This window comes from Aethalodelphis obliquidens, unplaced genomic scaffold (assembly GCF_003676395.1).
Source record: "Aethalodelphis obliquidens isolate GAN/ISIS:26980383/991018 unplaced genomic scaffold, ASM367639v1 scaffold9, whole genome shotgun sequence".
NCBI classification, from domain to species: Eukaryota; Metazoa; Chordata; class Mammalia; order Artiodactyla; family Delphinidae; genus Aethalodelphis; species Aethalodelphis obliquidens.
Window position 1 is genome coordinate 14,185,125 of NW_020837953.1, and position 27,243 is coordinate 14,212,367.

Below are 27,243 nucleotides of genomic sequence, written 5' to 3' on the forward strand. Positions count from 1 at the left end.
CACACACACACACACACACACACACACACACACACACACACACACACTCACACTCCAATTGCTCCCTTTGCCTCCACACTGTCCATGGGCTCAAAGCTCAGGTTACATGCTTCCCCGCTCCACGACTCCTCCCCACCCTGCAGGAAACCTTCCCAGAATCTTCTTGTGAGAGTGACTTTTTTCCTCTCTTGACTTCTCATTACCCTCTCTCTGGTCCTCTTTTTGTCCTCTTCCAGATGATTACAGCCAGCTTGTATGTTGGTTGTGAGTATCCAAGCTGGGAGCTTCTTGAGGGCAGGGACCCTGTATGATCGCCTTGTCCAATGAAGAGTCACAGGGACAAGGTCTGTTGAATGTCCCCACTATGTCTGGGACCTTGTGCTAGACCCTTGGGAGCAAAACCAAGAAAGAGAAGGTTTCTGGTAGACACCTGCCACTGTAAAGATGCATCTATGCGTGCATGGACATAGGTGCAGAATCCCACTCGTCGAACACTTACCTTAGTCCTACTCAGTCTCGTTAGACCTCACCCAGTCCTGCGAGGTAACAACAGCAAATGTGCAGTTTCTCATGCAGTCACAGAGGTACTCACGACCACAGAAAACTGGAACAAAAGCAGAGGAAAAGACCTGCAGCGAGAGGCAAGATCCTGGTTGAGGGCTGTGGTAGGAGCATGTGATGGGGGAAAGGAAGACAAGATTATTCTTAGAGATCTTTCTGAAGATCAGAAACTGCCTGTTACAGAGTCAGTACAGTTTGCTTACTGCCTTGCGGATCCTTCAGGTCACAGAGGAAAGCACAATTACATATGTTCTCTCATCTAATCACCATAACAACTCAGTGACTTAAGAACAATAGTTAACATTTACTGACTACATCTGCTATGTACTAAGCCCCTTACATTGTTAGCTTACTTATTCCTCACAACAACAATATGAGGTAGATACTCTTATTATCCCCCATTTTAGGGAGTAGGAAACAGGAACAGGGGGGTTACGTAATTTTCCCCAAGGTCACACAGCCAATGTGAAGAACCAGGTTTCAAACCCCGGCAATCTCGCTCCAGAGCCCTCGCTCTTCACTCGAGCATTCTATGGGGACTATCCCTGAGAGGAAATGGACCCTCAGTGATAAAGTGCTGTGCCCAAGGGGCACACGGTGGAAGCCAGGATTTGAATATAGGCCTGTCTGGCTTCTCTTCTCCTTTTTCTCCTCCTCCCTCAGAGCAGAGGGTTGAGGGAAGCATGTGTTTCCATTCCCTAAACATCCTGTTCCTACCTTGATAAGGTGATACCAGGTCATACATGCTGGCTTCACCATAGCTGAGTCAATCCTGGTGAGTAACTTGCTCCAAACGCCCAGAATCACCCCCAGGGGGTGCGCTGTGACTCTCGCCTCCTTCCCCTCCCCCACCCCCAGCACGGAGAGTACCACCGAGCCAGGGAGAGTCCAGCGCCCCACCCCCATTAAGGCCTGCATTCCCTGGGCCACCCAGGAAGGGGCTGCGACTCACAGCCTGTGTAATCGCAGAACCATTTCTCTCTCCTACAAGGGCCAGACAGGACGCACTTGCACGTTCTCTGGGGCTGTTTTCTAGAAGCCGGAGGGCTGACCAGTCCTGTTTCCTCTAAGTTCATGGCCCAGGTTCCTGCTGGGTGGTGTCGCTCTCCCTCAATTTCTTTCTCCAGTCCTGTCTCTGTCGCTCTTATTTCTTCAAAATACATTTGTGGTGCTCCTGCTCTGTCTCTGTGATAGGCTGGGACGTGGACAAACCAGACACGGTCCCTGTCTCCGAGGCCCCCATTGGGGTACACAGAAACCCATCGCATGTGGTTGGTACCACAATGGAGGGAGGTTTAAGGGCCACCGGAGAAGGAGCTGGAGGCAGGAACTCCTACTCTGCTGGAAGTCCCAGGCCAACCAGAGTCCCTGGCTCCCTCTGTCTTCCTCCAGGAGATTCACCCGGTGTTCACCCTTGTCCCCGCCTCCTCCTGCCTCCCCTGTGCAGCAGGGCCCCAGCGCACGGTCCTGGGAAAACAAGACAGTGTTGGGACTAATCCAGGAGAAGCAAGGTACCCAATTGTGTGCTGCCAAAGGCCCTAGATCATGGACATGATTTCATTCGACTCCTCTCCGTTCTCCTAAAGGTGAGCCTTGGCTCCTTGAGGGCAGCCCAGCTGGGCTCTGCATCCTCTCCCATCCCCCGCAGCCAGCACGGGTCCAGAACTACCGCTCCGAAAGTGTTTGCTTAAAATGGACAAACGGGTAGGGGCTGTGCCCACTGTGCAGATGAGGAAACTGAATTCCAGACAGGACAGGAGATTGCTCCCCCACCACGGCTTTTAGTAACAGAATGAGAAGGAGCCCAGGTTTCTTACCCTAGGGCAGGGCATGCTGTCTAAGAAAGGGGAGCATGTCTTATTTGTCTCTGTCACCCAGGCACCTAAGATGTTGTCTGACACGAACCAGATGCTTAGCAAATGTGGAATAAAATGAACGAATGGAGCTGGGTGGCATGCGATGTGGAGAGCCCTGGCCCCCCATTCTCGCTGCATCTACCACGGAGTCCCTGTGGATCACTGGAGCCACAGTCACACTGAGCTGCTTGCTGTCCCCATCTGTGCCCTTCACTTCCCACCACTGGGCCTTTGTACTTGCTATTACTCTTCCCTGTCATCTGCCCCTGTTCCTCACAGTGCAAGACAGATGACACCAGTTCTGTAAAGTCTGGTCTTATCCTTCCTGGCAGAATAAACATACACACACACACACACACACACACACACACACACAGTCTCTCCCGGGTTCCCAGCACACTTTGCACGCTCCGCCCTAGTAGCATACTGATTAAGCTGCACTATAATCCTTTGCTTGTGTGTCTGTCTCCTCCATCTTAGGATCTCTAGGTCTAAATACAGAGCTGGTGCAAAGTAGAGGCTCCTCATAAAAAATAAGAGCTTCTGTGTATCAGATGGTGCTAGGCTCTGTGCTAAGTTCTTTCTATATGTCTCATAAGCTTTCCAACAATCCTGTGAATCATATGTTATTTTTACCCCCACTTTAGAGATGAGGAAACTGAGTCACAGAAAAGTGATGTAACTTGCATAGGGACACCACCTACTGAGTAGCCAAGGAGGAACTCTAGCCTAGGTTGGCCTAACAATCAGTAACATATGCTTAACCACACCATTAGGCTCTGCCCTGTGGGAGGGTTCTGGGCTGGATGCACAGGACCCAGGCCATGTGGACAAGAGGGCTCCTGCTGCAGTGTTTTCCTGGTGACTCAGAGCTGGTGACAGAGTCCAGTAGGCCTGTGTGTGTCTTTAAATGGTGACTTTATAAACTCTCCCCTTCCCTTTCCACCTTCCTTTCCATGACCCACCCCCTCACCCTGGCCCAGAACAACTCACAGACCAGCTTATAACTCTCTATCTGGTCTGACTTGTTAGAAATATGACAAGGGAACCGAGATGTCTGTTGGTACGGGTACCTGTGGGGGAACTGGAGTTCTCAGTGAGAGTCGGAGCAGAGACCGAAAAAAGAGGAAGGAGGCAAAGATGAGAAGTAGATTAAGACAGAGACAGAGAGTGAGGACCAGAGGCAAGATAAAGAGCAGACCCAGGGAGAGAAACAGAGACAGACAGAGAGCGCAAGCTTGAGATAGAGGTGGCAGAGATGAGAGGCAGAGTGAAAGAAATGATAAGAGATAAAAGGGAGAGAGGGATCCTGTGGCCCCCTCACCCCATTACATTCCCTATTACAGATGGGGAAACTGAGGGTCAGAGGGAATGACACTACTTCCTGGCAGATGTCTCTGTCACTTTTCTAAACACCATTCATTTAGTTCCTCTCGTGTCCCCAGATACGTACGAATGCCTGCTGTGCTGGCCCTGAGCAGCACGAGTTGGACTGTAGTGGAGGGTTCAGGGGGGTGCTCATCAGAAGAGAAAGAAGTAAGAGGAAATATCCACGCAGGATTGACCAGGGAAGGCTCCCTGGACAAGATACGATTGAAACTGGGCCACAAAAAAAGGTTTATAAATGACTTTATTGAGGCATGATTTATGTACAATAAAACACATCCAGTTTGAGTGCAGTTTGTTGAGTTTTGACATGCATACACTCATATAATCACCACCACAATCGAGGTATAGAATATGTTCGTTACCCAGAAGGTTCCCTTGTGCATTTTGTGGTCATCTTCCCTCTCCCACCACCCCGATCTGAGCTCTGTCATATTATAGATTAGCTTTGCCTTTTCCAGAGTTCCCTATAGGTGGAAGCAGACACTGACACGCTCTTTTGTGTCTGGCCTCGTTCACCGAGCGTAATGTTTTTGAGATTCCATATGCTTGCATGTATCGTAGTTTCTTTTTTTATTGCTGTGTGGTATTCTATTGCATGAATGTACCACAGTTTATCCATTCACCTGTTGCTAGGCATTTGGATTGTTTCCAGGTTTTAGCTATTATGCATAAGGCTGCTATGAACATTTATGTACAAGGGGTCCTGTGGATATATGTTTTTCGATTCTCCCACGTCAGTGTATGTTTATAAACTGCATGTTTATAAGGAACTGCTAAAGACCCACCGAAGTGGTTGAGTCATTTCTGCACTCCCTTCAGCAACGTATGAGAATTCCAGGTGCTCCACATCCTCACCAGTACTTGGGATTGTCAGCCTTTTAAATTTTAACCATTTTAGCGAATGCATCATGGTATCTCATTGTAGTTTTAATTTGCATTTCCCAAAGGCAAGTTTGCACATCTTCCCATGACATTTTGGCTATTTGTTTATCTTCTTTAGGGTCACAAGGGATTTAAACCAGGACATACCACAAGATTTTTAAGTAGTTCTCCCAATGTAGCAAATATTTCCTTATAGCCAGCAGGAATGGAAAGGTCATTGGGTCCGAGCTGACATGGGTGCGACTGGCTGAATCACCTTGGGTAAGTTGTTTCCTCACCTCTTAAGTTGGGGTCACATTAGCAGCCCAGAAGGGTTATTGTGGAGGATGAATTAACCAACAGAGGCAGAGCGAGGAGCAATGCAGGCACACACAGCGGGTACTCAGCACATATAGTCCCCCTCATTGATCCCACCCACAAGTATTTACATTACACAAGGGCCAGGGCCCCATCTGGGTGACCAGTAACAACTATTTGCTGGCCAGAGGGCTGGTGGCTGCACACATGTTCTTCTGTCCTTTTCTGACAGTTCTGGGAGCAAAATCATTTATGGCAGAGCTGCGTGGGGTTCTCGCCTTGTGAGAACAGACCCACTTAGGTACTATCGGCTCTATAAGTCTGGGGAGCAGCTCTGGTCTTCTGGATGCTCCTGTACGAAGCATGGGTTAGGGAAAGGGAAATGGCTTCAAAACATTGGGAAGCACAGAGCTTTCTAAATACATTCAATTCTTTTACATTGGTCTTTGCGACACGAGGGTTGTAAACCAGAGCAGTGGTTCTCACAGTTTTGTGCTCATCAGAAACCACCTGGTTGTCCTGTTGGAACACAGATTTCTGGGCCTCACTCCCAGAATTTCTGATTTAGCAGGCTTGGGGTGAGGCCCGAGAATTTGCTTTTCTAACAAGTTCCCAGGTGATGGTGATGGTTCCCTTTGAGAACAACTGAATTAGAGTGAAGTCCTTTCCATCCCTGAACATTGTGATGGCAGTGCTGGGTTTGGCAACACAGAGGTGACTCTCCTCACATCTCAAGCTTGGAATTCTGGGCTCAGATGTGCTTACTGAGGAGGTGAGGTTCTTCCAGGGCAAGGAATGGAGACAGTGGTCATATGGAGGTAGAAGGGGGAAACAATGACATCTCAAATCAGAGTTTTTACTGTTGAAAATAATCCTAAGAACAGTATGATGTATAGACAATTATCAACTCCCTTCTACAGGTGAGGAAGGTGAAACTCAGAGATTAAGTAACTTTCCTGGAAACATCGGGCAAGTTGGGGAGCAGGGTGGGAACTCAGGACTGCCTGACTATTGTACTCATTCTGCTGCCCTAGGTGTGCAATCTGACTCCACCACCTACCAGCTGGGTGTTCTCTGCAAGTTGCTCAACTTCTCTGTGCCTCAACTGGCTACCTACAATAGTGGAGGTAACGGTAGTCCCTAGTCACTGGGTTGTGGTGAGGATTAACTGAAATTAATATTTATGAGGTGTTTAGGACAGCACCTGGCACATAGTACCACCATATACGTGTACTGAAAACAAACCTGGCTGACCACAACGGTGCCCACACACTGCATCCCTCCAGGGGACTAGCTCTGGGGAGGAAGCTCAGAGATTGCCTAGGACGCAGAGACAGGGTAGGCAGAAAACACTTGAAAAAAATGTAAAGCCTCGAATCTGGGGGAGAATCCGGCCTTTGGTGGGGGTAGGGGACAGGTCGGAGAGTGGCGACGACGCCCTCAGGCCCAAAGCCCCAGAGCCGGGCTAGGCTGTTCTCTCCAGGCTGCTCCCTCCAGGACCAGACTCCGGACGCACAAGTCTGGGTCCCCACGTCCCCTCCCCCTCAACATCCCCAGCCCAGGAGCTCCGGGTTTCCTGCCCGTCCGAGGCCCCTGCTTGGGGCAGGCGGAGGAGGGGTGGCATTTCCTGGCGGGGCCGTGGGCAGCGTCACTCGCTCCCGGACACTCGGACAGCGCGCTGATCGACAGGCACCAGACGCTATTTCGGGCGGCTCTCGGCTCAACGCGCAGTTTCCGTTTTTCCATCGACCGTCGGAAACGGGGAAAGGGGGGAGGGTGTAGACGTCACGAGCCCCCAGCCCCAGGCAGGGAGTTGGGGGACAGGTCAGGATGGCTGCCAGACTGTCAGAATCTGGAGCTTCGAGAATAGAGGGGGATGGGGAACATCACCTCCCCTCGCGTCTCTCTCTCCCCGCTCGGCAGGGCTGACAAAAGCCTTGCCTGTCCAACAGCCTGTAGGTGCCTCGAAGGCACCTAAACTCAAGAAATTTAAAACCAAATGCAGAATCCCTCTCCGTTTCTCTTGGCTTCCAAGCCCCCATCACCTGGAATAACACTCCCATCTAGGCAAATACAGCCAGAAACCCAGAGGGTTCCTGGATTTCTCCTTCCCCCTCATCCCTCAAACCCAATTCTTATAAACCCGATTTTGTATCCTAAATACATGTCATCTGCATCTGCCTCTTGCCATCTCTCCTGGCGACACCCTAGTCCACGCTCCCCCACATACCCCTTCTCCACTGTGCAGCCAAAGAGCTTTCTAGAAATGCAGAGCTGATCTTTTATAGGACATTACACACCCCCTCTAACCTAGTGAACAAAATGGTGCCCCCCCCCCAAATTCTTTGAATTGTCCACAGCCTTGCTCCAGCCAGTACTGGACTCTTCTCTATGCCTTTCATGAACCTCAAGCCCTTCGGTTCCAGCCCTTGGCTTCCCTGGAAGGTTCCCAATGCTCACTCCTCTACCTACCCTCAGAACCCACTCTCCGATCTCAGTCCAGGCATCAGTTTTCAGAGAAGCATTCCCTGGATGGGCTCTCCTTTTTTGGAGGGGCTCAAAGATGTGAAATGACTGGCCCAGTGGTGCCACAGCCCAAGGGTGGCAGCGCTGGGCTTTGAATTCAGAATTATATTTAGTGATGCGACCAAGCAAAGACAACAGGGACCAGGTGGGGGAGAGACGAAAACCAACCCCCGCTGCAGAGAGGCTTCAAGAAGGATGGAGCAGAAAGACTGAGTCTTGAAGGATGGTTGTGAGAGGAGAGGGTGCGGTAAAGCAGAGGCTGACACATAATGGAGGGTGAGTTGAATTTGATAGCAGTGGGTGATGTGTGGCTAGAGCCGCGGGGAGAGAGTATGAGATGGGGCTGAGCAAACCACAGAGGTCGGTCCCCTGAGTCCCTGCTGAGCAGTTGGTGTGGCTGGGCCAGGGGAGGCCTTGTGGCAAGTCCAGGAATTAGACTCTTTTCCTCAGGACATGGGTAGCCCTTCTCCCATGGGATTCTGTAAAAGTTACCTGTATCCACATGGCATCCTGACTTCCGCCAGAGATCATGACAGGAACAGAGGGAACAGGCTGTACTGGATTAACTGTATCTTCACGGAGAGTTGCCTGATGGCCAAGGAGGGGCCAGACTCAGACTGCAGCCACACTCTGGGCTCAGTCCTCGACTGGCACTCAGTCTGTGAATTCTCAGGCGCCAAAAGGAGCTCAAAACCAGAGATGCTAGAAGGACAAAGCAGCCTGGCATGTTGGGTAGAGTTGTGGACTGGGAACTGGATAATTGAGTTTGGGTCTTGGCTTTTCCTCTAGGTCACTGTAAGCTTTGGTCAAGTCACATCTCCTCATGACCTAATTTCCTTCCCTATAAGGATAGACCAGAACTCCTGTGTGCAAGTGCACATGATGTCATGCTGGGCTCCAGGCTGGTAAGTTTCCACAGATTATTGCCCTCACCACCTTTTAAAGATCATCTTATATAATCCTCGTAACAGCTCTCTGAGGTGAAACTGAGGTTTGGAACTAAGTGACTTCTATTTATTTATTTTTGGCTGTGTTGGGTCTTTGTTGCTGCGCGGGGGCTTTCTCTAGTTGTGGCAAGCAGCACGGGCTTCTCCTTGCGGTGGCCTGTCTTGTTGCGGAGCATGGGCTCTAGGCACGTGGGCTTCAGTAGTCGTGGCTCGCCGGCTCTAGAGCACAGGCTCAGTAGTTGTGGCGTACGGGCTTAGTTGCTCCGTGGCATGTGGGATCTTCCCAGACCAGGGATCGAACCCATGTCCTCTGCATTGGCAGGCGGATTCTTAACCACTGTGCCAGGGAAGTCCCTAAGTGACTTTGGGACTCCACCCTAAAAGAATGAACCCAGATACCCTCCATGGGCTGAGCCCATTGCCTACCCCTCACTGAACCCAGATTTCTAGGACACAGTACAGATCTCAGCTCGTGCTGCGAGTTGAGCCCAGATCCCTCCTCCAAGCCTAGGCTCTAGCTGGGCTCCAGAGGACTCTGGTGCCAGATTTCCGTCAAACCCAGGTTCTACCACTCACTAGATACATGACACTGGGGAAGTTACTTTCACTCTGCCTCAGTTTCCTCATCTGTAAACTGAATAATTGCACCAACCTCTTAGGACTGTTTATGAGAACAAATGAGTTAATATTTGCACCCTGCTCAGAAGACTGCTTCAGTATCGAGATTAAAATGTTAAATTATGAGGGGAGGGATGTTTCCCAGCTCTGGGCTCAGCCTGAAACTCGGTATAATGGATACTTTAAACTCTTCGTTGACACCAGTTCTGCCTCCATAGAGCCTCTTGGGTGTGACCTCAGTCCCAACATTCAGGCAAGCAGGCTCCATTTTAGAACAGAAAAGAGCCAGGGTTGAAGCGGGTGAGAGTCGGGGGGAACTGGGGAGCTTTCTGGGATAAGAGGAACTGCCCATTGAAATCCGAGTATCCAGGACACTGGTATGAATGAATGTCAGGGAAGGAAGGGTTGGATGTGATCATTTTGGTGTTGTGGTCTTGCTGGGGTGCGAGTCGTTGGAGAAATGTGTCTGGAAGGCCGAGGGACTGAGGTTGTGGGGAGCCCGGGTTCCCGAGAGGCCTCGGGATCAGTAATGAGGCTGGACCCGGCGGGTCCTAGACAGAGCGCCCGCCCAACTCTCTCCGTGGCGCATTACGGAGACGGTCCCAGAGCCGCGCAACCAGTCCCCACTCCCTCCGGTGAAATTGCCAAATTAAAATGAATCATTTGGCCCGTAATGGCCGACGCGCTTATCGGGGGCGAGCGGACCCGCGGCAGTGCCTTATCTCCGCGGCACACACGGCCCCCGCGCGCCTCGGCCCATGCTAACGAGGCCTAGAACGTGAGCGGGATTAGAGCGCGGCGGTGGAGGAGCCGGGCGCGCCGCGGCGCGGAAGCGGGGGACTGGAGGGGGGGGGCTGGGGGAGGGCTCGGCACTAAGGACCAGGCCTCAAAATGGCCACACGCGTACCCCCTTAGCGGCAAAACGTGAGCATTCTGGCCTTTTTCTAGGGGCAGGCAACCTGCAACCTCCCACGGAATCCCCATCCAGTTCCTCCCTCTTTTGCCCGCTCGCAGAAGAGGTTTCGCTCCTTTTCCCTCGGTTTCTTTCGATGGGGGGCATTTTCCACCGACGCCCTTGAGCTCGCCGCCGCCGCCCCTCCCGCCTCGGAGACTCTCTTCCTTCCTTCCCCTTTTCCTTACGCAATATACAGAAATGCGCGAGGCGGTGGTTGGTTTTCATTTCTCCTTAGTGGTTGTGTGCATGCGGTGGGATTGTGAGAGGGAGTGTGTGAGCTGTGGGCAGTGTTGACTTCTTCTGAGTGTGGTCTTCTAGGCGATAGGTTGTGTGTCCAAGTGTGATGGTGTTTGCCCTCTTTAGGGTGTAGATTTGAGTTCTCCGAGGCCCTTCTGCGTTTTCATCGTTGTATATAATTACGCTCGTTTGCCTTCTCGACATGTGTGCGGGGTTGCTTGGCCTTTGCGATTGTGTCTGTATGGTCTCGTTGTGTCGGGCGTGTGTGAGCCTGACTGCGTTGGGTTGTGCGTCCCTGAGCGATTGCGTTTGATCGATTTCGTTGTGTCGTGCTGGACAATGTGTGGGCCTGACCGAGTCGGCTTGTGGGGCAGTGTTGCGTTGTGCTTACTTCGCTTCCCTTCTATGGAGCTGGACCGCGTGTGGCCCTGTCCGCACCGGGGTGTGTGCCTGTGTGCTGGTGTCCTTTGGAAGTGCGTTTGTAAATCGCTGGGGGGTGGAGGGGAGGGCGAGCGAGCGAGAGATGGATGCGCGAGTTGAGGAGGCGGCATGGGGGCGGGGAGAGGGATTTCACGTTTTATTCCAAATTATGATGTATTCGGAAGCCAGCGTTGGCTTGGATGAGCAGCCCTGCTCTGTCCAGAGGCCACTCTGTGCCTCGGTGTTGGAGGGGTTGTTAGTGAGTGGGAGGCTCTTCCAGGCTGGAAGCTGAGCAGCGCTCGCGGAGGCCAGCGCCTTCAGGCCGGTAGCCGCCGGCTTCGGTTCTCGCCGCATTCAGGCTTCGTCCATTTCTGGTCAGTTTCGCGGGTACGGCCGCCGGGGTCTGCGGGAGAGGCCCGGAAAAGACAATGGGCGCATTCTCCAGGCCTCGCGCCTCGGGTGGGGACCTTCGGGATCATCTCCAAGGAACATTTTTCTACCCTCTCCCCGGGTGAGCGACATTCCCGCGTGGGTCAGGTACCCGTCACATCGATGACCGGGACCGGGCTTCATGGAGGGACGGGGTCAGTGCTGCCCTAGCTCCGAAAGAAAGGATTTTGTTTTGCCAGTTACTGTGGTTGCTAATGTCATCATCATCACCACCACCACTACTACCACCACCACCACCATCATCATCATCATCGTATTTTAATTAAAATAATCGTCCAGGAGCGAAGCGGCTTGTCCCTTTTAGCTTCTCCGGGGCGATAACAAAGCAGCGCGGGTTTCCTCCCACCAGCGCTGATCTTTAAACTGCTGGGTTTGTGGTAGGAGAGAAAATGGAGAGAGGGACGAACACAGAGACTCCGTCCTAAAGCAGAAATTAAACCCGACCTCAGACACCGGGCGTGACTGGATTCCTTCTTGTTCCCACACCTCCCCCCTCATTTGGATTAGAAGAGGAGAAAGAAAATCTCCCGCATTGGACTGAAACCGCAGGGAATAATTATTACTGTATTTCCACTAAAGCCGGGGCAAAAAGGAGGTGGCCTTAGCAATTAATCCAAGACTTCGATGTGTGACCATAAACTGGACAATTTAGGCAAAACAAATTAAACAAACCTTCCGGAGGGAGGGAAAAAAAGGTGAACTAAATTTCACTACCGCTACACCCTGGGAAGCAGTACTGGATTTATTTTTACCCTCCGTCCTTTCCTTGTTTATTGCTGAAAAGAATTACTAAAATTCTTCCCTTCTCTGACCATCTGAATACCGATAAATCGAAAATCTTGTGTAGGGATTGTTGAGGGAAAGGCGAGGGCCTTTCCTTTCTTTCTTTTTCCCTTTCTTTAATTTTCCTTTCTTTCTTTTCCTCCTCTCCCTCTTCTTCCCCGCCCCCCTTAATCTGTAGGAAGAAAAAAAGGGACTGGGATACATCAGATATCCCCCACCCCACCCCTTTCTCTGGGATCTGCGCCGTTCAGACTGTATCCCTTCGGGAAAGTAGCCTTTGGAATTGGGTTCTGGTTTCGCTTTGGGTTGGAGGTGGGCAGGTGAGAGTCATGGAGAGAATGGGGTCCTCAGAGGTTCTGTCCCACCGACCAGGGTCTGAAGATTGGATTCCCCTTTTCGGACACACATCCCCCTACCCACCCATGCCAGGCTGCGGACGACTCCGCGCTGTGGCCACAGCTCCGGCCTGACTTCGGTTCCCGAGCCAACGGCGTAGACGAGTCTGCTTAGAAAACAAATGGCCACACTGAACCAGACATCCCTGTTGGAGGGTCCGATAATGTTCCGGGCAGTCTGCGGCTGGGTTGTTGTTGTTGGACTAGATAGTTATTCCTGATTGGTCAGGTGTAGGGTTCTTTTTTATGGGGGTGCGGGGGAGGCTTCAAACACCTGCAGGTTGGGGGCGGAAAGCTGCTGGCGATTCCCGGGGCGGGTTGGCGAGGACATGAGGTAATTCCCAGCCATTGACCCCCATTTCTCTCTCTCCCTCCCTCTCGCCCTCCCTCTTTCTCTCCACCCCCATCTTTCCTGGAAACTCGCTTTGGGCGCGGCAGACCGCCCAGGACCACACCGCGGCCTAACTGCCGGTCTCTCAGTGAGAGAGGGGGAAAGCAAAGACCCCTTCCACAACCTGGACCTCGGCTCCTGCCCCTCTCCCGCCGGAGGAGGAGTGGAGATCCTATTCAGAGGGGCCGCTCTCTCTAAATATGCCCCAGGTGAGTTTTTGGGGGAATAGTACTGGTGGAAACAGTCACCAGGAAGGCCTTGGGATCTGGCCTGAGGTGGGGAAAGCTTGGGACAGAGGACAGACCAGTTTCAGATTGGGGAGGAGGAGGGGAGGACGAACCCAGAGTTGGGAATCCGGGATCTGACTCTGCCACTGACTGTGGCCTCTGTGCCACTGTGGCTTCCAGCAGGGCCGTTTCCTGGCCCTGGGTGAAAACAGCTAGTTGGGCTTAGTCCCCCCTCACCCAAGGTCCCCCTCTGTCCTGGTTCCGTGGACGTTTCCCCGGGCTCATAACTTTGGGGCGGCTATATCCGGATAGCGCAGGCTGTGTGCTCCCGGGGCTCTGGCAGGAAGAAGGCCGCAGCCATCCTGGCTAACGCAGTCCCAACTCGGGTGGGCCCAGGCTGGGGCCTAAGGCCTAGGGTGGGGCTGCGTTCAAACACCGCTCCACTCCAGTAGCAGCGGGAAAGTGGTTCTGTTCACGGGCGATTTGGGTTTGCGTGCAGGCTTGGGGCTCCCCCAGTGGGTCATGCGGGTGTGGATGCAGTATCAGGGACCAGAGGCTGTGTTTAAGGCGGCGGCTCTAGCCGGGGCATGGCGGAGGCTGTTTTCACATAAGAAATTTTCCTTGCTGGGAATTGGAAGCTGCCGGAGACCAGGTGCCTGTCCCCCAGGAGCTCTCGGGTTCCCCTGTCGTGTTCAGACACACATGGAAGTTATGTGGCTGGCTGGCTGGCAGCAGGAGATGAGCCGGTGTAGGGGGCTTTGAGCTGGGTCCTGGTTGCACAAAGAGGAGTTGTAATGGTCCAATAGTCTAGTGCTGTTCGGTTCGAAATCTGAAACCTTCTCACCCCCTTTTTCATTTTCCCTAATAAAAATAAATAAACATCACTCCGGCTTTCCTTTTAATAATCTTAACCAAAGCCAAGTGATGGGATTTAGTCACCGACCACCGAAAGTGCTTGTGAGTTCTCTGGCAGCTTCCTCGAGAGGCTGGCCCTCTGGCCTGGGTGATCCTGGTTGCAGATGAACCGGCAGGGTTTTCCTGAGGTCCTGGGAGGGGCGGGGAGAGGTTGACCACAGACCCCTGGGGACCAATCATAGGTTTGGGGGGGGGCTCAGAGATATAGATATTTATAGGCGTCTGGAGAGGGCATTTGGGGCCAGAGTCAGCTCATCTGAGATACGTGCTCCCCTTGCCCCTCTGGGATCTGCTCCTACTCAGAGTCTCGGAATTAATCAGAAGGTACAAATGTGTCATATGGAGAGCTTGAGCTCATTCTGGCAATTGCTGAGTGAACGGTTTGTCACTCGGTTAGGAGCTGGGACTTAAGCACGTGTCACTGGGTGCACAACGGTGCCTGGGGACAGTAAGGTAGGGAGCCAGCTCCTTGGGGCTTGTACGCTTTGCCAGAGGACGGTATATTTCTAATGCATTTCACTGTTGCAGGGGAGCCAGGAAGTCTCCAGTGGTATACCTCTGGTGCGTTTCTAGTGGCCGCGGTGTCTTGACGGTCAGTCCCATTCTGTGGATACAGACAGACCTATTGTTTCCACCATGAACATAAACTCTAAACTCGTTTCCAATGAAGTGTTGCAGACCTACTGCCTTTGCAGCTAGGGTGCACCAGGTCTGGGGGAATTTTGTCATTTTGGGGCACTGCCCATGGGGCTGGCAGAGCTAGGGCAGGAGCTTAATCTGAATGGTGATTCTCCATCAGCTGTGTGTCCGGTGGCCATTGAGCTGAGCTCCTGAGGAGGTTTCAGAAGGCCGGGTCTCTCTTCTGGGGTGGGAGGATGGTTCCCAGGCCGACTCCAGTCCAGAGTGGTGCAGTGGCAGAGTGGCTGCCAGGAATGATCAGATGGACTCTGCTTGGTGCTGAGTTGGATTTTTGTGTATTTGTTTTCTGCTACAAAATACGCCAATTATATAATTCCAACAGCAGAAATCTTATTTTGAACATCTTATGAAGCCTGTTGATTATATTTTTATTGTTTTATTAAAACTCACAAGCATTTCCCCACTCTGGACCCAGAGTCTCATAGTTTTTCTGTTTTCATTCTTGCGGGGGTGCGGTGTGTGTGTGTGTGGCGGGTTTTGGAAGAACTGGAGGGAGCGGTAGTGGGGAGTGGAGCCTCTGCCTGCGGTCACCCAGGAGTATGGTTGAGGAGGAGAGGACTGTCCTTTGCTGGAGGGGGGCGGGCAGGATATATGAGAGGGTGTATATGGGAGGATAACAAAGAGCGAGACTGGAGTTCGAGTCCTGCTCTGTGGCAAACAGGCGAGTGTGACCTTGGGCAAGGTAGTCTCCTTGCTGGCCCAGTCTCCCAGTCTATAATAATGTTTACTTGAGCATTTGCACAGTGCTTTTAAATGCATATATGAGGTACACCTCCCATTTCCCAGAGGACAACACCGAGGTAGGAGAGGGGGATGGGAGAGTGCTGGAGGAGTTCAGCAGCCATCATGACACCCCTTCGCCCCACACTCCTGGATGGGAGCCCAGACCCCAGTGGCCTCAGGAGCACCCTTTGAACGTCGGGGCTTCACACTGCCTCAGGCAGGCTTCCCTTCTAGACCCCACCTAACTTTTGAGTTCAGCTGAGCAGAAGCGGGTATATATAGTGTGCGGGGAGGTATGGCAGGGATCATCTTCTTCCCTTCCTTATGTCCCGTCTCCAGTCCCGGGAGGAGTAAAAGTAAAGGGCCACTGGGGTTTCTGGCGGCTACACAGAATACAGGTGGATTTGCGGAGTGTAGACGGACGCCGTCCCCGCAGGGGTGAATATGTGTTGAAAGGGAGAGCTGGCTCCTCCGGATAATTCTCTGCCAGCTCTGATCCCTCTTGCACACACCCCCCCACCAGGTTTCTGGGTGTATGTGTGTGGCGGTAGGCTGGGGGCAGGTATTGCTGAAAGGCAAGGGAGGTTCGAAAAGCACCCCACCTCCGCGCGACAGGTTCCCCACCAAAACCAAAAGGGGGGCGGGAAGAACACGGTCGGGGATTTGTTCCCTCCTCTTCCCTTGCGGCCTGAGAAGGGGCACGGGGTGATATTTCTTTCTCGCCTCTTTCTACATTTCCTTCCTCCTTCCCCCCCACCCTCTGTTTTTCTTTCGCTGGCTGTATTCCTTTTCTTCCAATGTCTTTGTCGTCCTTCTCCACCTCTGTCCTTTTGGCCCTCAGTCTCTGTCTCCCGGGCACCCTCTTCTCTTCTCCCAAACCAGAGGCCCCCTTTCCCTCCTGCCCCAGCACTGCGGGCGGGTGTGTGTCCACGTGGCGCTAAGTTTGTCCGCCTCTTCTCACGTTTCGGTGCGTGAGTTTCTCTCTGCCTTTTACCCCCTCCCGCACCCCCCGCTCCGATCCCACCCCACGTGGATGGGCTGGGGGCGGTGGTCAGAGCGGGTGTCCGCTTGTCTGTCTGCCCGCAGGATGACGGAGCGGCCGCCGAGCGAGGCGGCACGCAGTGACCCCCCGCTAGACGGACGGGACGCGGCCGAGGCCCGCATGGCCCCCCCGCACCTGGTCCTGCTGAACGGCGTCGCCAAGGAGACGAGCCGCGCGGCCCCGGCGGAGCCCCCGGTCATCGAGCTGGGCGCGCGCGGCGGCGGCCCGGGGGGCGGCCCCGCCGGTGGGGGCGGCGCCGCGCGAGACTTAAAGGGCCGCGACGCGGCGGCTGCCGAAGCGCGCCATCGGGTACCCACCACCGAGCTGTGCAGACCTCCTGGGCCCGCGCCCGCCTCGGCCCCCGCAGAGCTGCCCGGCGACGGCCGCATGGTGCAGTTGAGCCCGCCGGCGCTGGCGGCCCCGGCCGCCCCCGGCCGCGCGCTGCTCTACAGCCTCAGCCAGCCGCTGGCTTCTCTCGGCAGGTCAGGGCCGGCGGGAGGGGCGGGTGGGCAGGAGGCATGGGCGCCGGGGCTCCTCTTCCGCACGTCGGGAGCCGGCTGCCCTCCTCCCGGCGGGGCAGTGTGGCTGAGCGCGCTAGGAGAGGGGGAGAGGGGGACGTTTTACACCCGGGGTTGGAAAAGTCTTGGCTGGAGTCCCCGTGCAAGTGAGGAACGAGCCCTCTGCTAGTGTGTGTGTGTATGTGTGCGCACGCGGGGGGCGGTGTGCAGGTGTCTTGTTAACGCGGCGTGCTGCGAGCTTGGAAGCCGAAGAGGGGGAGTACCGGCATGCGGCTGGCTGTGAGCAGAAGCGCGGGGCGCTGCCTGGTGGTGGTGGTGGGGGGGCGTGGGGTGGACAGGAGGAGTCTGAGTGTGAGTACCAGGAAGGAATGTGTCTGAATGCGCTCCGCTGTGAAATTCTTCTGGAAGCTGCAGCCCTCGGTGGACAGGTAAGAGATGTGCTTGCAAGAGGTCTCCCTCCTCTGAAACTCCCTGCCAGGGCCTGCCTGGGGAATAGATCCCTCCCTCCTCTCCTGAGCTCCTCTGCCCCTAGCTGCGATCTCTGGCCAGGACCTGTGCTCCCTTTGGTGTGAGGGTATCCATTTCCCTGCTGGGGCCACTGAGGTGGTGGAGAGCAGGAGACACGGTTGGGGTGGGGACAGGAAGATGAGGCAGGGAGAGACAGTGGGGGGCAGTCGGTGAGTCTGTGGGACACTGGAGGAAGAAGCTACGGAGAGTCGAGTGGGTAATGGGGGGGCATGTCAGTGGGGCTGAGTCAGGGTTTCCTGTCTGTTGTCTGTCCTTAGGCCCCATGGGGCTGGAGTGAAGGTGGGGTGAAGTTGGGGGTAAGGAACAGGGTGCCCTTATGTGGTGCAGGAATTGCACACTGCCAGGTGTGAAGGCCGTGTCTGCCTGTGTGAGCACCTGTTTGGGAGTGGAGGTGCCTATGGCTTGTGCGCTTGTATGTGGGGGGGTGTATGTTCATTTTTGTGTTTGCTCCCTGTGTTCACCACTAATTCTGTGTATGTGTGTTTGTGTGTGTCTGAGTGTGTGTGTGTGTAGGGGTGTGTGGCCACCCTCCCCTTGTTTGTCTCACCACAGAGAGAGTCTGGGGGTGTTGTGTGTGTGTGTGTGTGTGTGTGTGTGTGTGTGTGTGTGTGTGTGTTTCATGCTTCTTCTATCCCCAGTTCCGATGTGAAGGGACCAGGGTTGCCCTTGTTTTTTGGGGCGGGGGCTCAAGAACATGTGGGGAGGATCTGTATGGAGCCCCTCTCTCCCCCTCCACCCACATGTGATCTTGTGATCTGCCTGCTCCCTCCCACAGTGGGTTCTTTGGGGAGCCAGATGCCTTCCCTATGTTTGCCACCAACAACCGAGTGAAGAGGAGACCCTCCCCTTATGAGATGGAGATTACTGATGGTGAGTCAACCCCCCCGCTCCACTTGTGTACTCACTCCCTCAAGGTGTTAGAACCCTGAAGGAGGAATCATCGGGGACTACTCTCTAGGTGTCTCACATAGATGGGCAGCTCTCTTGGAGCCAAGAGAAGCTGTTGAAGTCCTCGCCCTATTGACCTGGGACTAGGGGAGGTCATGGGTGGGGCTGGGGGTTTACCACGGTCCTGGGAAGAGAGTGCATGGGAGTGAGGACACACTGTGGCACTTAGCCCAAACCTCCACGGTCAATTGTAGTCCCCACTCTAGCTCCATTCCTACAGTTGGTAAGGATCCCCCGGGAGGGCAAGAAACACACAGTGTTTCTAAGCACCAACCTCCAGGGATTCTCTGTATCTCCTCCCAAGTCCTCTTTGGAATCTGAAGTCTTCTCCCTGCCTGGAATTGCACCTTTAAGGGTCTTGTCCCAGGTCCCTGCAGAGTGGGGCCCTCTTGTCCCCTTTTCCACACTCTGAGCTGAGACTCGGAGTTCCCTTCCTGACATCATAGATTCTACCCTGCTCCCTCCCTCCCCCCGACCCCAAAGGCCTCAGCATTTTTAATGTGAACTACCCGAGTAGTCTTTGGCCCCGAACTTGGGGGAAGGAGTTGGATGAGTGGGAAATTTGGAGGACCCCCTCCCTCTTCCCAAGGTTGACTAGATGTAGTAGATGGGGCCCAGCACCAGGGGGCAGGAGAGCAGGCTCTTCAGAGCCGAGGGACTTCCTGGAGCTCCTGGTGCACACCGGAGGCCTTGAAGCCAGACTGGGATTTCTGCAAGTTGCTGGTGGGAGGGATGTATGTTGAGCTGGGGCTTCTGGAGGGGATCCCTCTGTGGTGTTCTGGAGAGGAGGCAAGCTAGCATCTGGACAAGGAACAGATCTCAAAAGACCCAGCCAGCCTGGGGCACAGGGGTGTAGGGCCGGGAGGGAAGGGTGTTGGAGTGTCAGTGCTGCTAGGTTAGAGACAGGAGGTGGGTGTACCAAACAGGAAGTAGGCAAGACCAGCCCTGAAGTTCCCCAGGGAAGAGGCATTTTCTACAAAGGTCAGAGACGACAGAAATCAGGCACAGAGGAAGGGGCAAGGGGTGAGGGTTTGGGGGGAGTGCAGGAGTGTAGAGAGGAGATTACCCATGAATGATGCCAATATTTACCAAGCACCTACTCTGTGCCCTGCCAGCGTGAGACAGAGGACATGGAGGGAGGTACAGACTCAGGAAAGAGGAAGGTGTGGAGAGGTGGGTGGTTCTCTGGAAAGGACCAGAGAGGAATAGACAGAAATGGAGGTGAAGGGAAGGGTGGAGGGGTGCAGGATATGCCCACAGGATTTTGAAATCAGAGATTTAAATGAAAAGAGTCCATAAAAGTGGGGCTAACACAAGGTCTAAAGCCAGGACTCGACGTGCATTCCTGTTGCTGAACTTTTCTGGGCCTCCGTTTTCTCATTTGTAACGTAGGGAGAATAATAGCTTCCTCACAGGTTGCTGAAGGAGCACAGTGGGGTAAAGTGCTTTTAGGGCCTGGCTTGGGGTAGGCACGGCTTCTGGAGTCTGTGTAGCTCTAGTTGTGACAGCGGCCATAATGCCTCTCTCCCCACCTAGGAGCGGCCATAATGCCTCTCCCCACCTAGGAGCGGCCATAATGCCTCTCTCCCCACCTAGGAGCTCCCTCAAGATCAGCCAGCTTCAGCCACAGAGCAGTGGTCCTCCTGGTGGCACAGCTGAGGGACTCCCCTCTGTCTGTCCTGGAGGCCGGAGAACAGCAAGTTATTTCCTCTGAGGCACCCAGGGTAGGACTGCCCAGCAGGCGTGCTGTGTTTTTCCCAGTCTGGGTCTGGCCTTTGGCAAAGAGTCAGCTGGGCTGGGGCCTGCTGGGGTTTGGAAAGATAGCTTCTGAGGCACTGTGGGCAGAGGATGAGTGATTCTCCCTGGGGGAAACATGGTGTGTGTGTGTCTGTGTGTGTGTAAGACTGGTGTGTGTATGTGTAAGAGATGATTAAGCGGGAAGTGTCGGCGCGGATGAGCTGGGTTGCAGAGGCAAGGTCTGCCTCCGTCCTGGCCGCCGTCTCCATAGCTGTGAAATGAGCAATGGGTCTTAGGTGATGTCTTCTCTCCTACCCAGCTTTCCACGTTCTGAGATCCGGTTCCAGGGTCATCAGAAGAGGGCAAGCAACCATCCCAGTACTGGCAGTTCCTTCAGTGCTCAGAGCTTCCTGAGGACTGCCAGGAGCTGGCTCTGTGCCTCAGGGTTGCGGAAGGAAGCAGCCGCCTCAGCCCAGGAGCCTGGGAGCACTAGCGGGGCGCTCCTCTGCCTCTGCTGGCTTTGGGAATCCCAGGTCACGCTTGCACATTTAGTGCAGTGCTTTGTATACCATAGGTGCTCGATACATGCACACTGGTGTCTGCCCCTGCTCTGCAAGTCTTAGTACATGAGCGCTAGTGAATACTGTTCTAGTCTGTGATCAGTGCACTGTAGACACGGGGAGACGGAGGCAGCCCTCAGACGCCTGCCTAGAGCCTCAGGCCATGCCTGTGCATGGCTGTCTCTCCACTCCTCTCCTGGGGAAGAGAGCCTGCAGTGTAAGTCATTTCCCCACCACTCTGCTCTCTCCTCCATTCCGTACCTGCCAGCATGATCAGTTGGTCAGCAAATATTTATTGAGCTCCTGCCTACTCTGTGCTTCCATCACCCTTAGAATAAAATCCCTACATCTTACCACAGGGCCCTATGGGATCTGGACTCAGGCTCCTCTGATCTTACCCACACTAATCTCTCCGGGCTGGCTTCAGCCATTTCCCAGCTCAGGGCATGTGCACATGCCCTTCCAACTTCCCTTCCTGTGTCTGGCTGGCTCTTCTTCGGCCTTAAGTTCTTCCCTTATAGATGTCACCTCCTCCAAAAGGCTGTCCCCAACCACCTCAGGTAAACATGGCCGCTCCTTTCCATCTTTCGTTTACATTCAGCTTCCCGTTTGTTTGTTATTTGTTTGCCGATTGTTCATCATCTGTCATCCCCATTAACATGTAAGCTCCACGAGGGCAGGGACTCTGTGCACCTTTATTCCTTAATGCCGAGCACAGTGCCGGTTGTCAGGAAATAACTGATGAATAGATAATAATAGCTAACATTTATTGACTGTTTCGTCAGAGCCAGGTATTATCTTAAGTACTTTAACTGTATTAGTTGTTAGATTCACAAGACAATCTTATGACTTGAGTTACTAGTGTTATCTCCATGGTACAGGTGATGATGCTAAGACACAGAGAGTTCAGGTAACTTGCCCAGAGTTACTATCTAGGGAGTAACAGTCAGGAATTGAACCTGGAACGTCTGGCTCCAGAGTTTAATCTTTCTAACTAGTGCCATATGGCCTCTTAGCACAAGTGAATGAATGAATAATATATGGTTCCTGTCCTCAAATGTCTCACAGCTCAGAGAGGGGGACAAACATGGAAACATAAGTGATGATCAAGAGTGATGGAGATTACAGGATTATAGGGCCATGGTGGTTGGTTAGATCTGTCTGGAGGGATGAGGGAAGTTCTCAGAGAGGAGGAAACAGATAAACAGGGTTTTGAAGGACAAGTAAAGAGTTTTCTGAGTAAAAGGAAAGAGGGCATTCTAGGTTTCCCAAGTTTCCAGGTGGATGGCTTCTCCGCTTCCCCACAGGAGAAGACGCCCTGGGGGATCCCCGACCCACTGTCCTAACCCTTGTCCTCCTACCTCCAGGTCCCCACACCAAAGTCGTGCGGCGCATCTTCACCAACAGCCGGGAGCGATGGCGGCAGCAGAATGTGAACGGGGCCTTCGCTGAGCTCCGCAAGCTGATCCCCACGCATCCCCCAGACAAGAAGCTCAGCAAGAATGAGATCCTCCGCCTGGCCATGAAGTACATCAACTTCCTGGCCAAGCTGCTCAATGACCAGGAGGAGGAGGGCAGCCAGCGGGCCAAACCTGGCAAGGACCCTGCGGTGGGGGCTGGTGGAGGGGGTGGTGGCGGAGGGGGCGCTGCACCTCCAGATGACCTCCTGCAGGACGTGCTGTCCCCGAACTCCAGCTGTGGCAGCTCCCTGGACGGGGCAGCCAGCCCGGACAGCTACACGGAAGAGCCGGCACCCAAGCACACGGCCCGCAGCCTCCATCCTGCCATGCTGCCCGCCGCGGATGGAGCCGGCCCTCGGTGATGGGTGTGGGGCCACCCAGGACCAGCCAGGAGGGTGCCCTCAGGCCACGGGCACCATGGGCTTTAGGGCAGGTGGGGTGAGGATTGGGCAGCTCTGAAGCAGGGCATGGACTTCTGATGAGCTTTCCTTGATGTCTGAGCTGTGGGAAGTCCCAGCTGCCTCTGGGGCTGGCTTTCCTGTTTCCTGCCTCAGTAGGAGAACAGAAACATGGAGCAAAGTGGTAGGTACTTTTTATGAAGATGGCACGGTCTTACCCCTCTTCCATACCCCTAAGACTTCTCCAGTGAGAGGCTGGAGCGGCGTTGCTTCCGGCCTGGCGCACGGGAGCCCTGTCCTCGCTGAGACCTGGGGTTGCCAGCCCTCTCCTGCGTCCGGCAGCCTCTGCCTCGCCTTGAGCCCCTCCCAAGCTCGCTGGGGTGGCCTTTGTGGCCACACTGTCCAAATACACAGGTACCCAATAGCTGCCCGTTTCTTGAGCCCCATCTTCACCCAGGCCCCTGTTGGTCCGTCCAGCTGCAGAGAGTCACAAGCCTCGAGGTGCCTTCTTCAGGGCCTGGCTGAAGAAGACGGCCAGTGGACAGCCTGCTCTCGACTAGCTGGGCCAGAGGGTCAGAAACCCAGAAGCCCTTACTCCTTGCCCTGGGGATCGAAGCTCTGCTCTCTCCCCACTGAGACTTGCCTTCCTCATCCTTGTGGCTGTGGGGACTGAGTCTGCGGCTGTGAGCGTGCCCTGTGGGCTTTGTTTGAAGGCAGACAAAGGAGAAATGATGAGAGTGAAATTGAGCAAGAGCTGTTTGGGGCACGTGGGCTTCAAATCGCGGCGGTGCCTCAGAGCTACCTGCCTGCGTCCTCAGCGACACGTCGCTTTTCATGCAGGGAGCAGATGCCAGTGTGCTGATCGGTGTGTGTTGATGCTGAGAGTAGACGTGCGGCCCCATCTCACGTTCTCCTAGCTCCTCAGAGGGGCCTCCCTGCTGCAGGATGTCTGTTTGCTGATGGTCTGGTCTGTGTCCTGAAACTGAATCGACAACAAACTCTGTCCTATGAATTCCTGGCATTTGGGATTTTGCTTAACTTCAGGTATTTGTGGGATCTCTAGGTCTTGATATGACCCAGGATCTAGCCCCACTTCTAGGGCCTGGGGAGCCCAGTGAGAGACCAGGCCATGGCGGAGACCCAAACACATTGACATTCACTTAGCAGAACCTTCGGCATTCCTGAGCGCACAAATTTTGGTCATCCAGGGTGTGTATGGGAGGCTGGCGTGACACAGTAGGAGTACTCCCCCCCAGAAGCTGTACATGACATTTTTGTAAATCAAATCCTTATCTTCACCTTTTAAAGAAATACTGCCACGAGTCCCTTGGTAAAGTGGAGAATCCTTTTGTAGAGTGGACTGCTGCCCCCTCATTGATCTCCCGTGTCAATCCAGATGGTGGGACATGGTTTTCTTAAGGTGACGCCTGCCTGTGACCCACCTCCCAAGCCCCTGGAACAAACTGCACACAAGTCCTACATACCTGTCATTGTGCCCTCAAGTCACCCCAGCCGGCTCTGACCAGGCGCTGCCTTTGAGGTCAGAGGGAAAACAATGCTCTGACTTTGCCCTGTCCATAGCAATGTGGAAGAACCATTGCTGCGGCTGTCGGGAAAGGCCCTCACACCTTATGGGCTCCAGCCTGGTGGTTCGCCTTCACCATGGCAGGACCTTGGGGACAGCCACATGCCCATGGGGAATGATCCCTGCTCTCCTCCCCTTCCTTTTAAGTTGTGAGAGGAGAGGTCCAGTTTGTGGGGGTGGGAGCAACATGGTTAACCCTTGTAGCACTCTCTCTGTCCCATTTCAGCGCCCCCCCCCCAATCATATTTTGATGAACATTAGGATTCGTTCCTTTCTGATACTTGGAAGCTCCTGTGAAAAATCCCATCTGTCTAAAGATGGAGCACCTGTTCTAGGTCCTAAGGTTGTGTTTGCTTCCGGTGGGTTAATTTGACCTGGGAGTGAAAAGTGGCCACGGTGAGCATAGGTGGATGGGTTTTAGGAGATGGATCACACATTCTTTGAGGAACTCCAGCTACTGGCTTCCTCTTCTCTCAGACTTGCAGTGTGACCTGGAAAAGTTCTCTCTCTGAAAGTCAATTTCTCATAAATACGCTAGCTTGGCCTGTCTCCTAGGGCTGTGGTGTGGACTGAATGGAATCGTGAAAGTAGAAGCATTTTGAGATCGTACGGAACTCTGTCCCCCTCACTATCATTCCTGCAGTGGGCTTTCCCACCCTGAGTCCGGGACCTAGGCAGTGGGCCAGTCTGCCTGTCTGCATAGCATTTGGGTAATTTAGGTTCTAAACCACTTTATCCTGAGTTATCTAGGTTATCCTTATCTCTCCAGATTGACCTCATTTCAGTCTCATTCCAAAGCAAGGCACAGGAGGGAGACTAGAAAAGAGAGATGGGAACAGAGGCAGAATATGTGAAAAGTACTACAGCTACCCGAGACAGGCCTGGGTAGGGGTGGGCAAAGCTTTGCGTCCTTGTTAAGTACTAGAAAAGATCCATAATTTTCACTTTCCTTTCTAGCACCTCCCCCCACCATACTCTTCTCCTTCCTCTGCCTCCTCTTCACCCATGAACATTCTCCATCCAAGAATAATATCTGTACAAAAAGGAAAAAATGTAAAAAAACATGAGGAGGACAAAGATGATGGTTAATGACTGGAGGGAATCACGTCTTTTAAGACAAATTCGTATTCTTTTATTTGTAGTGGCAAACGACAAGATGGTACAACCTTTATCCTTTTCCGAAAGCAAAACAAAGGGCACAGCATCGGTAGTCAGCCGACACCTGTCTCGGCCTTTGGGGGTGGTCGTGTCGTACTTGTGATGTCAATGGTACGTGGCCCCCGCCGAAGGCTTGCCCCCCAGCCCATGTACATAGCGCATCGTTCCTGCGGGCGGGCCCAGCACTTTCCGTCAATGTTGTACTGTACGTGATGCATTGCGTTGGTCTCTGCATTTTTCTGCAGAAGAGGAGTAACCACTCCAGGTACCTTGACCTTTGTACAGCCCAGAGGCCAACACTGTGGGCGTGTGACTCTAGCGACAAAACCCATGTGGTGATGATGTGTGTATATATATAAGGATATATTGGGAAGATTTCTAAATAAAAGTTTTACAAAGGGGCCTAGACTCTGTGCTTGCGTGTTGCACCCCTAGGACTGAGAGTTGGGACATTAAAGGAAAGGCGTGGCACGAACCTGTCTCCCCTGAAATGGGTTCTCCCGGGGTGGGCTCCCACCTTCTACCCTGAGGCTCGCCCCTTAGGGTTTCTGTTCTTTTCCCTCTGCCAGGCCTCACGGAGGGGGGCCTCTTCTCAGTGCTGTGCACGCACACTTCGGGCACGGGGCCTCGGGCTGCAGAGTCTTCTCTGCGTGTCGGGTTCAGCTCTGTGGCTGGAGCAGTGGCTTTTATCATAGCTTCAGGGCAGATTAAGTTCTCACCAGAGAATGGTCCCAGGCTCCCCAGTGACTCAGTGGAGGCTGCTCTTGAGGATTGGGGTGCGGGTCTTACGTGGGGCTCAGCGACAGAGGCTGAGGCTTTGGGAGCAGTGAGTGGAGGCTCAGGCAGAGAGCTGCCGTTCAGAGGCAGGGACTGTGGATGCCGGTGAGGCCTCTGCGTGCAGACTGTTGGACCTTCGGGAACCTCAGGAAGTCAGGTAGGCACTTCCAACGAAGTACCAATCCTTCTTTCTTTGGTTCATTTAGCAAATATTTATTGAGCCCCTATTGGGCCAGGTATTGTTCTAGGTTACTAGGATCTAGCAGTGAAGAAAACCAAGATCCCTGTTTCTGTGTCGCTTAAATTCTAGGAGGGAGACGGTAACCCACAGACACACACAGCCATATGAATATGTTGATTGTATAGTAGGTTAGAAGGTGGTTAGTATTAAGGGAAGAAGATGAGCCAAGGGGGGAGCTCAAGGGGCCCACAGATAACTTTGGCTCTTTTGGGGTGAGCCTTGCTCATCCTGCCAGGCTCTGATCTTGGCCGCCCCTGTTCCGGGGGTGCTTCCAACCGTGGCTAGGAGGGCAAAGGCACAACAGGGCATGGGGACACTGCTCTGGCCTGTAGGGAAGTTCCTCGGCTTTTGAAAGACGCCAAGTGTGCCTCTCGCCAGCCCAGAGCAAGGAGGTCCCTGGGCAGAGAGATGGTGAAACTCAGTCATGGGATGGGGACACCAGGGGGAGTGGATTGCAGGTCTTGGCGCTGTTGGTGGGAGCAGCATGGTGAAGGGACATGAGAGAGAGACAGGGCAGGGCAGTCAGAGGAGTAGGAGAACTACTGGCAGAGTGTGAGTGTGGGGTGTCAGAGGCTAAGGCCAAAGGGTGTTTGGGGAAGTGGTTAGCCAAGCCCGAGGCAGCCGAGAGGGCAAGCCAGAAAAGGTCTGAGAGTGCTGGCTGGATCCGGCAACGTGGAAGTCACTGGTGGCATTGGTGAGAACAGCAGCAGGGGAGGGGTGGAGGCAACAGTCTGACTGTCGCGGACACAGAATCGGAAGGGAGGAGCACCCGTTTCCAGGAGGACCTTTCTCAGGAGAGAGTGAGGCAGTCCATGTCCAGAGAGCTCAGGAAGAGCCCATCAGCTCTGTGGCCACCAGGCAGAGACTACGAGGCCATCGACTGCCCAGGCTGGCTGGTGCCCCATCTCCAGATGGGGAGACTGAGGCCAGAGAGGAGAGGAATCTTCCCAGGGCCACACATCCCTTGGACAGTGGCAGGCAGGACAGGGCCCGGCCTCCTGCCCCCCCCCCGCCCCCCCC

The 27,243-nt window shown here is 53.9% G+C and overlaps 1 protein-coding gene and 1 long non-coding RNA gene across 6 annotated transcripts; one reads left to right on the forward strand and one right to left on the reverse strand.

The window, feature by feature from the left end:
- Positions 1-9,927: 9,927 nt before the first annotated feature.
- On the forward strand, positions 9,928-25,606 carry TAL1 (TAL bHLH transcription factor 1, erythroid differentiation factor). 5 transcript variants are annotated; one of them, XM_027108618.1, is made up of 6 exons: positions 11,086-11,833; positions 12,294-12,464; positions 12,755-12,916; positions 16,358-16,795; positions 18,135-18,229; positions 21,972-25,606. In XM_027108618.1, exons 4-6 carry the CDS (start codon positions 16,359-16,361, stop codon positions 22,424-22,426), a joined length of 987 nt encoding a protein of 328 aa, XP_026964419.1. In that variant the 5' UTR covers positions 11,086-11,833; positions 12,294-12,464; positions 12,755-12,916; position 16,358; the 3' UTR covers positions 22,427-25,606. The 5 variants fall into 5 exon arrangements, with proteins under 5 accessions (XP_026964420.1, XP_026964421.1, XP_026964419.1 ...); XM_027108619.1 differs by lacking the exons at positions 11,086-11,833; positions 12,294-12,464 and adding an exon at positions 9,928-11,062; XM_027108620.1 differs by lacking the exons at positions 11,086-11,833; positions 12,294-12,464 and adding an exon at positions 9,955-10,000.
- Positions 10,831-12,446, reverse strand: LOC113621608 (uncharacterized). Its single transcript, XR_003433237.1, has 2 exons — positions 12,342-12,446; positions 10,831-11,091 (listed from the first exon to the last, which is right to left on the reverse strand). It is a non-coding gene; the product is annotated as an uncharacterized LOC113621608 (long non-coding RNA).
- Positions 25,607-27,243: the final 1,637 nt, after the last annotated feature.

Coding starts and splice junctions, on each gene's coding strand:
- TAL1 (XM_027108619.1), top strand. CDS start 16,359: ATGACGGAGCGGCCGCCGAGCGAGGCGGCACGCAGTGACCCCCCGCTA. Junction 16,796..18,134: donor CCGCTGGCTTCTCTCGGCAG/GTCAGGGCCGGC, acceptor TCCCTCCCACAG/TGGGTTCTTTGGGGAGCCAG. Junction 18,230..21,971: donor TGAGATGGAGATTACTGATG/GTGAGTCAACCC, acceptor TCCTACCTCCAG/GTCCCCACACCAAAGTCGTG.